At 35.7% G+C, this 13,434-nt stretch overlaps 1 protein-coding gene across 1 annotated transcript; it reads right to left on the bottom strand.

Moving 5' to 3' along the window:
• Positions 1–3,037, bottom strand: LOC133182844 (uncharacterized). Its single transcript, XM_061317690.1, has 2 exons — positions 2,929–3,037; positions 1–500 (listed from the first exon to the last, which is right to left on the bottom strand). Exons 1-2 carry the CDS (start codon positions 3,035–3,037, stop codon positions 1–3), a joined length of 609 nt encoding a protein of 202 aa, XP_061173674.1.
• Positions 3,038–13,434: the final 10,397 nt, after the last annotated feature.

Here is a 13,434-nt window from a genome sequence, read left to right as displayed (position 1 = left end):
TTAGGCAATTACTCTTTCTTTGCCCTCTTGATTCTGAGACAAAACAGCACCAACAGCTTTATCACTGGCATCGGTATCTAGAGTAGATGGTAGTCCAGGTAATGGGAACCTAAGTATTGGCGAAGTTGTAAGAGCTGTTTTGAGAGTGTCAAATGCATTCTGACATTCAGGGGTCCAGAAGAACTTTGTCTTTTTCTTGTATAAATCATGGAGGGGCTTTGCTATCTCTGCAAAATTCTTCACAAATCTTCTGTAGTAAGAACTAAGTCCGAGGAATGATCGGATTTGTCTTTCATTCTTTGGAATAGGCCAGTTTTTGACGACAGATATTTTCTCAGTATCTGTCTGGATACCCAGTGAAGAAACTATGTGACCTAAGAATTTGACTTGTTTTTGGAAAAATATACATTTTGATGGCTTGAGTTTTAGATTTGCTTCTCTTTGTCCTTTTCTGCCATTTCTATTTGCCACAAACCTGAATTTAGATCCATTGTTGAAAACTATTTGGCACCAGACAGAGAATCAAGGCATTCATCTAATTATGGCTTAATTTAACGACACCAAGACGAATTTTGCACAATTTTATCGTAAACTAGGCATCTCGATCCAGAGAAAGGTAATCAATTTAACCAACTTCATTAGATTTTGACATTAGTAGTCCCCTACCGGTGAAACCTCATCTGTCCGTCTGTCTGTCCTAGCTTTTGTCTGTCTGTCCCACTTAGTTTTCCGCCCTTCCTTCTTAACGCTTGCAGATATTGAGCTGATTTTCGGCAAACAAGTGTACCTTGATGAGTTTCAGACCAAGTTTGCATTTCGTTCTGCTTCGATGATTTTGACGGAAATACGGCCCTTTTAATTTTTCAAGGGGAACCAGATTTCTCACTGGAAATTGACCCTGTGGTTCTGGAAAATGTGAAAAGTTAAATGGCAGATTGACAACGACAAACCAGTCAGGGAATCTCACTCTTTCAGAACAGATGAGCTCAAAATAATTAGATTATCATTTAGCTTTGTGTAGTGTTTCTTATTTTCTAGGTAATTTCAAACTGAGAATAGAAAGAGTTTAACTGGCTTCAAGAGACATCAGGTACAGACTGTTTAATGGAGAATCCAATGATATCTGTATGTTTAAGATGTTTCTTTTAATCAATATCTTTCACATTGTTAAAATATTTTATTTTCTTAGTGAAGCAAAAACGATGAGGAGCGGGTCGCTGAAAACGGTATTAAGAGGCATGAGGACCAATTGTTATCAAATTTCCCTCGCTCCTTGACCCTGGATAATTCATATCAAGATTACAGGTACATAAACTGGCGGAACTCTTTTGCGGTGGAGGTAAGAAATGTCCAATAGCTGGGGACAAGGTGGTGTTGACTACACAGCGAGATCTATCTTTTTTCCCATATGCTTCAACGAATTAATCACGTTACTGGAGTTTGAGAATTTAATGCATATTTTGGTACACGAGTCCATTCTCTTACCATATAATTTTAGACACCTGGGCAAGTGAATGAATATAAATAAATACAATTTTAGTTTTTAAAATCAAGAGCTCTGGTTCTCATTATTCAAAAACTTAGATCAAAGTAGCTGTGTCCACAGCACGTATTCGTGTTTCTGCCACCAAAACTAGCCAATACTTCTGATGATTTTTTATTTAAAAGTGTCCATATACTCCGTTCACACACATCGGAAAAGGAAAATAAATCTGTAATTCCCAAACGGTTTTAAGCCCACTTATTGACTTTTATTGATTACGTCACTCGCCAAACTGTCGGAAGGTCATGTGTTCGAATCACGGCCTCGACTAGCCTAAGTCGATAAAAAACTAACTGTTCCTTCGCCAAGCGCTCGGCATTTTGGAGTGAAAGTTGCGGGTCGTTTGGATGAGATCTTAAAAACCGAGGCTCCGTGTCACGGTAGGCGCTGGCACGATAAAGAACCCTCACTGCTCAATGGCCCTGAGTGCCGAGTAAAGGTCTAAATTTGAGGCACTCCACCAGTATATGGTGACGTCTCTATATGAGTGAAAAATTCTCGAACGGGACGTAAAACAACACAATCCATCAATCAATAACCAAACTGTTTTGATAACCTCATTTCATTGTGAAAGTAGACAAATTGTTTGTTTTCTGACGTCCCTCTCGAGAAGTTTTCACTCAAATGGAGTCGCCACCACTTGCCGATGGAGAGCTGCGAATTTTGACCTATACTCGGCACTTAGGGCCATTGAGCAGTGAGGGATCGTTTTCGTACCAGCACCTACTGCGACAAGGGACCTCGGTTTATACGGTCTCACCCGAAGGACCGGTCTCCCAAATCCCACAGTAGGATTCAAACCCGCGACGTAAGGATAAATTTCTTACTCCGCGACTCTAGAGGAAGATCTTGTCACAAGGAATACATAAGTGAAATACGAAAGCCCTATCACAAACCGTTCAAAAGTTATAAGCAAGGTTATTAAAGTTTTGACAAATGTAAGTCAAAGGTCAAGGTCAGAAGGCCAACGTGTTGGCACCCAAAGTATGTCCTTGTCAAAAGTATTACACATGTGATAAATACAAGTCCTAGCACCAGCTGTTCAAAAGTTATAGCCAAGATTAAAAGTTTTCAAAAGTAGTAGGTAAAATTCCAAGGTCAAGGTAGAAAATGTTGGTACCCAAAGAAAGGTCTGGTCACATGGAAAAAAACGTAAAATATAGAAGCCCTAGCACCAGTCGTTCAAAAGTTATAGTCAAGGTTAAAGTCCGTAAAAGTTTGCATAAGTAGGTCAACAGGTCAATTGGGTACTATTATTTTCGACCTAATGACCTTAACCTACTGAAGAAAAACTCACAATCGCCATATATTGGTGGTGTCACTGTTTCACAAACACATCTTGTTATTGTTAAATATTGTACTCGCATAAAAAACATTATTTTGACCTGGACTGTTTGACCTCATATGCAGCATTTCACCGATGGAAGCATCAACCTTTATGTTTACAATGTCATTGTCTGTTGTCTGCTGCATCTCAATCATCTTCTTCGTCATGTTCATTAGGGCCGAGTGTACTCTTTTCTTCCCCGTTGATTGCTATAAGCTCGAAATCGAACAGGAGTTGGATGTTGTACGAAGCTCAGTGTTGGAGTGGGCGGTGTGCCCAGTCACTGCATGGTAAGAATCCATGCGTTTTTGAGGTCGTTTATTTCGTTTGGTGGAACAGCTGACTTTTGTATAGTAGAAATGTTTGTAATTCTGACCATTTGCCTTGCGAAATCCGTTCATCGTGTGAAAGAAGGAAGGATTTCTTCTTAAACTAAACATGGTTTCTTTTTCTTCTTCTGCATGTTATGTCTTTTCCTTCTTTAACACTATATGGGTTGTCACAAATATTCACACAAATCCGGGCGCAAGCTGTTACTCTTAAAATTTAATGCAGAACTTTTTTGCTGCAGTAGCAGTTTTGGGTTTCCCCAGGGATATTCGACATGTGTAAACCCCCCTCCCCTTCCCCCAAATGTACACTTTCACTATGCGTGCTTTCTGTCGCATCATGTTTTTTCACCTGTGGATGTTTATAATTGGTAACAGCATTGTAATGTCCGGACCACATTAAGCATAAGCAATGAATAATGGATTGGCGAAAATATGTAAATAATAACTTTCTATAAATATTACTTCAATTTCTGTCCCGGAAGTTATCACACATCTAGGAATGCCTAAGAAATTGCACAAAGCAATAATAAGGAAATCTCCCAAATCACTTTCATATGGGCCAGGCTTTCTGAATTTTTTGAACATTTAGTAGTAAAATATCATTATCTGTGAAAAAGTCATTGTATCTCTCATGGTTTACAATGATTTCATCTACATCTACGTCTTGAGGAAAAGCTTAGTTTATCAATGTCTGACACTTATTACTCAAACAATTCAACATTTTTGATGTGGGTGGTAGAAAGGAGAAAATGTTTTTGATGCATGTGCCACTTACTGGTCAGTGGCCAAGAGCAGGGGTGAATTTACAGCTTTCTATCGGCAAAAGGTTATTATTTTCATGATATTAGTGAAACGTTCTCAGATGGATATATAGCATTAAACAGACCCGTAGTTTTAGCATACTTAGCTGCAATAATGTAGCCCTCTCCGATTTATTTTAATCTGATATTTTCAGGAGAGGGCTACAATTCCACTGCATCTCCGTAATGGTGCAAATATATTTTTAGATAGGGGCGACTACAGGCAAAATAAATTGTTTTTGCATTCAACTTACTTCCAATAAGACGGAATTTTTATTCACTATCAACATCATTGCCCTTTAATAAGCGAAAACCAAGTAAAATAAATCTGCGTGATTACGCAGTACAGTTAAGGCTACACATGAAGATGATATGGTAATGAGGTCATAATGAGGTTTGACGTCATGACAGTTGCTCCGCCTTGATAGATCTATATAAGGAAATAGAGCTCAAAAAAAATATTTAATGATGATTGCGAGAATTTGTAATGAATGTCGGTATTTTCATGTTTAATTAAATAAACATTAGTGATTTTCTCTGATATAGTAACAACACGTCTTCGAAATAATTCTCTTTTCATTGTGTCGTTTGGCTGCATTCGGCTTCAGCCAAGCGCTTGCACTCGGTGACACGGAATGTTGTTTACATCTAAAAACGTGGCGACAGCAGCTGGGATATGCAGTGGATAAATGCAACAATCAGGCAATCTTTAAAGAGAATAGGGATAAAATGAGAGACCTGGGCCTTGTTTATCTTTTTGATGAGAAGATAATGACGTTATTTCCGGAAATCATGTAAAACTGAGACAATCCGCACTACCTCCCTGGGTCCGGTCCCTTTCTGTTCATTAAGGTGTGTATACGCATAGGTATTAACATGTAGACATACTTTTCTTTACATCTGTGTAAAATAATTGTGAACATGTACAATAAGATATATTATTACAGTCCGTCACAAACTGTAATGCAGTGCCTTGTGTGTATGCCCCCCCCCCCCCCCCCCCCCCCCACACACACACATGATGAAAGTTGCACACTTTTAAACATGCAATGATGTTGTCATTTGGCATACATGTACAAACATGTAACATAATAGAAGCACAGCATGTCATGATATTAAATTATTATTTAGATGCAGTCACACTTACAATGTATATTTTGTGGAGTCAAACTGCACAGTGTACAAGGTATGTGTATATTAAATTATTATTTAGATGCAGTCACACTTACAATGTATATTTTGTGGAGTCAAACTGCACAGTGTACAATGTATGTGCACTGTACATACAAGAGCATAAGACCCTATAAATTTTAATTTATACCTCTGGCAATCAAAAATATGTGAATCTTTACCAATGGTTCATATTTTAAATTCATCTGTAGTACATGTATCACTAGGTGGTAAATTTGTAGATTTTCTACATAAATGAAGATAAAATATTTGAATTTTCATTTGTCTGACTACATGTACATTAAGTCAGTCTTATATGTATATACATGTACATGTACTTATGAAGTGTTTATATGTATAATTCTTTTATCATTGTAGCTGTCACAGAACTGGTTAAAACTAGCATTTACATCAGCCAGAACTATCAAAATAGATGCATCAATTTCTCCACTGGGTATGATCGCACTAAAGCATTTCACATTAATGTTATAGTATGCCAGTATTAATTTTTTTTTTAAAATTGTGTATAGGTGAAGAATTAAATGTTATCTCTAGTATATTGATTTAATTTTTTTTTTTACTTGAATTAAGTATAGCTACCAATTCTACTTTTGCAAATGTCATAGGTTTCAATTTCTCAGAAAAGTTTTGTATCAAAAGTTTGTTTCCATTTATTTTATGAATTTCAGAAAATATAGTATAGCATGGTTTGTTTTGCACAATGCAATGTCATTTCATTCTACAATAGTAATCATTATGTATTTCACTCATTACATATATATTGTTTTGTAGCTACTTCCAAACAATTTGAATAATTCATTCAGGCAGCAAGTGTTTGCACCAATAAAATAAAAAGGTATGCTCTATATTAGCTATAAACCATACATATTCCTACATGTAGCAAGATTATTGAAATGTTTTGATAATAAAAACAGTAGAGTCATCTATATGCTTTCCATGTTACTCAATGCATTGTTTTGAGTATCACCTTTTTAAAACCCCAATGAACTTTCCATAATGGTATAATTTCATTTTGTTTCCAGAATTGATTTCATCCAGAAGAACTGTTTGAACTGTGGACTGATTGAAATATTTTGCACCTGCTCAGAAATCCCTTCACAGCCTGCCTTCCAATTTGAAAAGCTGTTTTTAATTAAATAAATTTTGAATTTTTAACAGTACAATGGTGTGAAAGTTTGAAGGCTGTTAATATTTGAATATCTTTACTTGCACATATTCTGACAGGTGCGTAGCTGCCTATACGCAAATACGCAGGTGCGTACAGATCGTTTTCAAATAAAAAAAAAGGGGGGGGGGGGAGAGAAGTAAGAGATTTGTGAGAAGAGAAAAAATATCAATACCATCCAGCAAATATTTGTGTTTCAAATTATTTTATCTCATACTGTTTCAATTCTTTAACAGAGTATCTGTTTCTGTATTACAAAGTTTTTACTATGATTATCTTGTTTGGCCATGGATTGATAATAACTCAAAAAAAAAAAATGAGATTAAAGCCCCCCCCCCCCCCCCCCCCAATGTGATTTGTGCTACAATACCCAAATAAGTAAAACCTGATGTGAACACTGTTTAATAATTTATTCTTAACATGCAAGTAAGGTACATGTATATGGTATCAAAGGAGCCAGAGGAAAACTGGTGAAAGGGGGGGGGGGTCAGATCTGTAGAAAGAAAAACGCAGGTTATTAGATACAGTAGTAAGCACCCCTATCCCTTCCTCCTGTTCTTAAAACTTTTAACGTAGTCTAGAATCCCTAAACAGTTGAAGGTTTGATAACTAAAATAATAACATATGTAAAAAAAAAAAAAAAAAAAAAAAAAAATCTGTTGGAGATATTTTTTGTTGTGTGTCTACTGGGGGAGCATAAATATTTTATCATTGATAGGGGCTATCTATTTTTTATTACAAATGATTGAATCTTTCAATATTTTTAACCATGGACATTTTCCAATTGATTTACATGATGGATGTTGCGGCAAATTTTAGGCCTATTGTGTACGAACGGAGGAAATGCGGTAGGTGTCAAATACATCTTGTATAGCGTATAAAAGAACGAAGATATACAAAACAAAGTGAATTGAAGTCAAGGATTTTTTTATGCATACCGTTTTGATTTAGTGAAATAAAGCCAAGAACAGTCCGTAGGTGTTATTTTTTTTTAAATTTGCGAGGTATACAAACTCTATTAAGTACCACAGAGTTATCTCCCATGATGGGTCAATGATGCGTTTGAAAACTATATTTAGAATGAATGTGTTAAGATTTCAATTTTTAATCAAAAAGTGCAAGGGCAAGGCGACAACCCAAGAAGTAGGTTTTTATTTTAAATTCTTTATTTTACTGTATAGTTTTTAAAAAGTGATGCTCATTTCTTTGTAATTCATTAGGCAATTTAAAATTTCCGGTTAAATGAGGAAAAATACCCTATTTTTGAATACTGGTGTTTGTTTTCAATGAATAAATTAAAATCTCAGAAATCTGACTCAATGAGCATCAGTTTTTCGATAGATGAGATACCAAGGAACACAATGAAACATTGTGCAATTTAAATATTGTTTGCCTTGCCCTTGCACTTTTTGGTTAAATTTGAAATTTCATATTTTGACCTAAAATCGGAGCTCACGTGACTGTAGAGGGTCACATGATGACAAAAAATACCGATGTGAAAAGCGATGGACAAACTTTTCATAAAGCCATTAAGATATTTCAGATAGAGTTTCATGCTAAAAAAATAAGACAGTTGAACTTTAAGTGTCTCGTTTTTTGGTGCCTTTTTATAGAAAATGTTGCCTTAACTGTACTGCGTACCAGTCGTTTTCCTCAGAAGCCATGACAGTTCTCGCGTGATGTACAGAGACTTGCACTTGAAATTTAGAATCACTTGATAAAGTAAATATCGATGTTGATAAATGTTGTGTTGTATGATGTCACTAAACATCAATAAATAAAAGCATTCTATGTGATACTTTTTTCATATAAACAGTGATATTTATGCTTAAAATAAGGGAAATCCTGAACGATCCGCTCCCCTAGATCCCGAATTCTCATTGGTTGTCCCAAAATAAAATCGATCAAGGTCAGTAAACAAGGCGGATAAATTCAATTGTGATGTTGACATACACGGAAAATAACCAATATACGGATTGTTCTGTATTTTTTGGATCAATTCATGTCTTGCATAACTACATTTTATGAGTTCAGGTGAGATATGTTAATAAAATACCCACTTACTGATATTTTGAGCCGAAATCAGTGCGGTAGTGAATCACTCTCGCACTTGCACCATTACGGAGATCCTAAGGAGTTGTAGCCCCCCCCCTCCCCCCAAAATAATCGGAGAGGGCTACATTATTGCAGCTATAGCATACTATGTACTTCTTTCATCTTTCCATGTACCACAGGATTAAATCCAGCTAGTAAAAACACGTAATTATCTACACGGATGATGTTAAACAACTGCTGTATTTCAATTCTGCATATATTTTTGGGTTTGTAGAAGAGTTCTCTTACATTAATCGAGACATATAAAATCTTGTTCTTCACTCTCCAAAAGATCTTTCAATGCCATATGTTCTTGCTTTAATATATGCAGAGTTGCAACTGACTTCTGATGCAATGGTAAGGTTCACAGGTGCAAGGAGTGACCTTCATGGAGGAAATGCCCAAACTGGTGTTACGGGGGGGGGGGGGGTCTCTATTGATCATATAGCGAAAATAAAATCTTTGAAATCTTTCCCTTGTATTTTTAGCAGACAAACTAAGGTTACTGCGACTGGTAGAGGCGTAATTAAAACTGGCATTTACGAGCAAGGAAATAAGACCTACTTTAATTGTTTTTATATCTTTGATCGCCGTATTTCTCTTGTTTTTCAGTAACATATTTTCCTCTATCAGTTTAGCTTGCTTCATTATATAATTATTATTAAATTGTCATTATATGGATCCTTTACCAGGTTGTATTATACTCAGATAACTGTTAAAGCATGCTGGCCTCTTCTTTTCTTAAACTTTACAATTTTGCGTATGAAGACATCGCAAACTACGTGGCGCAGTGGTTAAATTGTCTGCTCTAGAGTCGCGGAGTAAGGAGTTGATCCTTACATCGCGGGTTCGAATCCCACTGCGGGACGTGGAGACCGGTCCTTCGGATGAGACTGTATAAACCGAAGTCCCGTGTCGCAGTAGGTGCTGGCACGAAAAAGATCCCTCACTGCTCAATGGCCTTAAGTGCCGAGTATAGGTCAAAATTTGTAGCCCTCCACCGGCAAGTGGTGGCGTCTCCATATGAGTGAAAAATTCTCGAGAGGGACGTTAAACAACAATCAATCAATCATCTCAAACTATGGTTGATGTATCTTTCCGACTCTCAGAAAGGACAAAACTTCCTCCGTTTTCGTCTCCAGTAGCCTTTATTATTTTTTACAGTTACTTTGTGACGACTTTATCAACTGGATTTCATCTTGCTGAACGAGAAAAGCTTCAGAGTAAAAGAGATAATCATAGTTAATGGCATTCTCATCTAGTCAATAGATAAAGGTTCTACCGAAGTTGCACAACACAGATGGAAATTACAAGATACTGTGCTATTTACAAAAGTAATTACAATGTAGTTGGTTACATAAATAAATATATATACAGATTTATAAATATCTCTACATACATGTATATCTGAAAGAAAGGATAAGCATGCTAACAAAATAACAGTGAATTCCCATGGGTACCAATTGCGCCCCGTTATTAGCAGACCTTTTTTTGTATTCATATGAAGCAGAATTTGTCCAAAATCTTGTACGTGAAAAGAAGAAAACACTTGCTGTGGCCTTCAACTCGACATTTAGATATATCGACGACGTATTGTCAATTAACAATGGCTATTTCCATTCTTATGTCGATACGATATATCCTTGTGAACTAGAGATAAAAGATACCACAGACTCTGACACATCTGTTTCATATTTGGATATTTTACTTGAAAAAGACGTTAATGGTAATCTAACAATCAAGCTTTATGATAAACGTGATGACTTTAACTTTTCAATCGTCAACTTCCCTTACTTATGCAGCAATATATCTTCATCACCTGCATACGGGGTATATATCTCTCAGTTGATTCGATACGCAAGAGCATGCTCTACGTATGTACAATTTCTAAAACGAGGTAAATTATTGACAAATAAGTTGATGAAACAAGAATATCAGCTGTCTCGTTTAAAGTCATCATTTCGTAAGTTCTATGGTCGATACAATGACCTTGTCAGCAAATACAATTTATCATTGAGTCAAATGCTGACTGACGTTTTTCACACTAATTGTTAGGCCATTATTTACACACTGAATTGTCGACGGATTTTCCCGTTATTTCCCGATCATGACAAGGAGCACACGGCGGGTGTGACCGGTCGGCAGGGGATGCTCACTCCTCCATGGCACCTGATCCCACCTCTGATGTTTGGAGGTCCGTGTTTGCTCTGCTCCTATTTTGTATTGATTAATGGACTTTTGAGCTTGAATACTGTTCGTTATCTCCATATATTTCATTTAGATTTGAATTACTATAGTATACATCAAAAGAAGCATTCACTTAAAAACCTAGAATATATTATATTTAATAATACTGTATGGACTACTGAGCTTATTAAAAAAATTTCGAACAGTGATGGCCAAATGATAATCAAAGCTAGCAAGCAAAGAAGTTTTTAATATTTCCAGTGTATAGTTAGTTATTTGTTTGCAAGGTAGGAATGTTCATAGTTGGCAATTATTTCCTGTTGCTATCTTGTTTGTAAATTACGTATTAGTTTTCATTTGGAAACTAAAAGATATTTCATAACTTTATTGAAAGATGTAGAGAAAGAATATGATTTAACATCCCTAGCTTTAAACTTGTATGTAGAAACAAATTTTTGACCTGTAATCAGTTTGTTATTTAAATGCAATGCCAACCATTGAAAAATGACCAAACAGATCTGCATGTAGTACCGTCGAAAACATTGTAAAGCATGGAAAAGAAAAATATTTCACACTTGCACACGTTCGTTGTCAATTGGGTAAATTTTTATGTTATGCAAGTTGAATAAACTGGAAATTATATGGAAAATGGTTGCTTGAAGAAGTCTCTGCAAGCTTGGTTAATGGATAAAAGTGGTACAGGAAGGTTGTATGTTTATAGTACACAAAAGGCTCTATATGAATGAAACGTCTCTATATGAGTGAAATATTCTCGAATGAGACGTTAAACAATATACAATCAATCAATCAATATACAAAAGACAAGATGGATAGTGGTAAGAATAACAATTAACAAGTGGTTACTCATGTCACAGGTGCTTATTGGGGGAGGTCCTGTGAAACTTGATGGCTCACACGAGAAATAGAAAAATAAGAAAAATTAAAATCATACCATTTTCATCGTTTAATGTTTCTGCAACTTCTACAATTTTGCAGTTGTACTGTCTGGGTGGAATATCAAGTTTTGCCATAAGCACCAAAGGGTCTTCTTTCATTTTGAAATTCCTGTCAACCTAGAGTTATATAGACTTTCTATTGCAATAAACTGGTCGCTTGCTTTTTCTCCTTAACCAGAAGAGACATATAAAAACATACCATTCGGTGTTACTGCAACAAGAAAATTGGTAGTAAAATGTTGCTTATATACAGAACAGCACTAACCTTAAAATTTCTTAATGGTAATGGCAATATAAAATTTCACTTAAAGTGAAAGTGTATCTTCAGTTACCAGAAGCCTAAAACAAGTGATGTACGTATAAATTTTAATACAAGAAGCAAGATAAATTTTAAGAAAAAGCACCATATATCTACAAGAATTGGAAAGCTAAACAGTAACTTATTTAATTAATTGGTACATGTTCAAGAATTAATTGTTTTGATGCAGACTGATATTGGATAGCCCTCTTTATTGTCTGACGTATGCTGATAGTCTTTAGTTGAATTTCACTTGTTGTCTTGACAGATTACCAAAGTTCTTGAAAGTTGCGCAATGTATACGTGTTATTTCCAAAGATATGATGATTTGGGGAAAATAATTTCCCAGCTTCAGCCTTGTTAAACAAACGAGTTTCGCAAAACCCTTCCATCGTGCACGCAACCTGGCCAGTCGGTGTATGCATTAAGGATTTTCATCTTTATGTCCCCTACAATCTGTAAAACGCAAAAGGTGTTTTACTTCACATTTAAATATTAAGTCATCTGAATGCAAAATTAAAGTGAACAAGACATACCTGCAATTACATAGAGGGGCATCCTTTCCTGTTGTAATAGTCTTGCTCTTCTTCCAAAGCAGGGCGAAAGTCTGATGTGTGGCCCATCTGTGAAACCTATCACTCCTGACAAAGAACACACTTCCTCAATCTCTGTGGCTATATCTGTTTGCCACTGTGGTGGAGGCAAGCGAATAATTTTAGATATATGAGATAAATGATTGATTGATTGTTGTTGTACGTCCCGTTCGAGAATTTTTCACTCATATAGAGACGTCACCATATACAGGTGAAGGGCTTCAAATTTAGACCTGATATAAATAATATTAGGTTGAAATAATGAAATAATATTAGGTTGTTAGACAGGATGTAAAAGAAAATGGATGATTAACTGGAGGTATCAACGGATTTTGATATTAATATTTTAAATTGACTAGAGTTTAAGGGGTCAGAGTGAGTTATTTTAAAGATTTGATAAAATTCAAAAATGTCTCACCCGATTACAAGATTGTGGCAGGACAGTGCATACATCTTTCACTATTTGGTGGACAGTCGACTTTGAAAGACAAAATATGTGTGCAGTATTGGCATCGACTGGGTGGTTGCCATATAACTAAGGTACACTAAAATCGGCTTAGAATCGACCGCCTGGATGGTAGATGTGCATTAAAATCGGAGAGGACTACTTAAGAAAAAATAATAAACACTGAAACCTTATTTTATTTCTTTTATGGAAGTAATTCAATTAGTTAATGAACTTTTTGATCAATACTCGTACATAGTAACATATAATATTCCAGTAAATCATTTTATTCATCCTATAATGTATGTGTATATATAAGCATGTAGCCCTCACTTTTTTTCTGAAAAAATACCTTTGCCGTTAATTCCAATGGAAATTTTTATTCAAAGGCCTATTGGCCCTTCCTCTTTTTTTTTTTCTTTTTTTTTTTTTTTTTTTGCAGTTTGATCTATGCAGCCCAATGTATCAAGTTATATTTCCTTTTTTTTTGCCGAGATAATGAG

This window comes from Saccostrea echinata, unplaced genomic scaffold, assembly GCF_033153115.1.
Source record: "Saccostrea echinata isolate AGI-Se365-2 ecotype Australia unplaced genomic scaffold, CSIRO_AGI_Sech_v1 ptg000009l, whole genome shotgun sequence".
In the NCBI taxonomy this organism is placed as follows: domain Eukaryota; kingdom Metazoa; phylum Mollusca; class Bivalvia; order Ostreida; family Ostreidae; genus Saccostrea; species Saccostrea echinata.
This window is presented reverse-complemented; position numbering and strand designations above follow the sequence as displayed.

Bases quoted from the DNA above. Each gene is read 5' to 3' on its own strand.
- LOC133182844 (XM_061317690.1), bottom strand. From the start codon at position 3,037: ATGACGAAGAAGATGATTGAGATGCAGCAGACAACAGACAATGACATT. The intron at 501-2,928 runs GTCAAAATAATG...GGTGCCAAATAG, and splicing joins TATGAGGTCAAACAGTCCAG to TTTTCAACAATGGATCTAAA.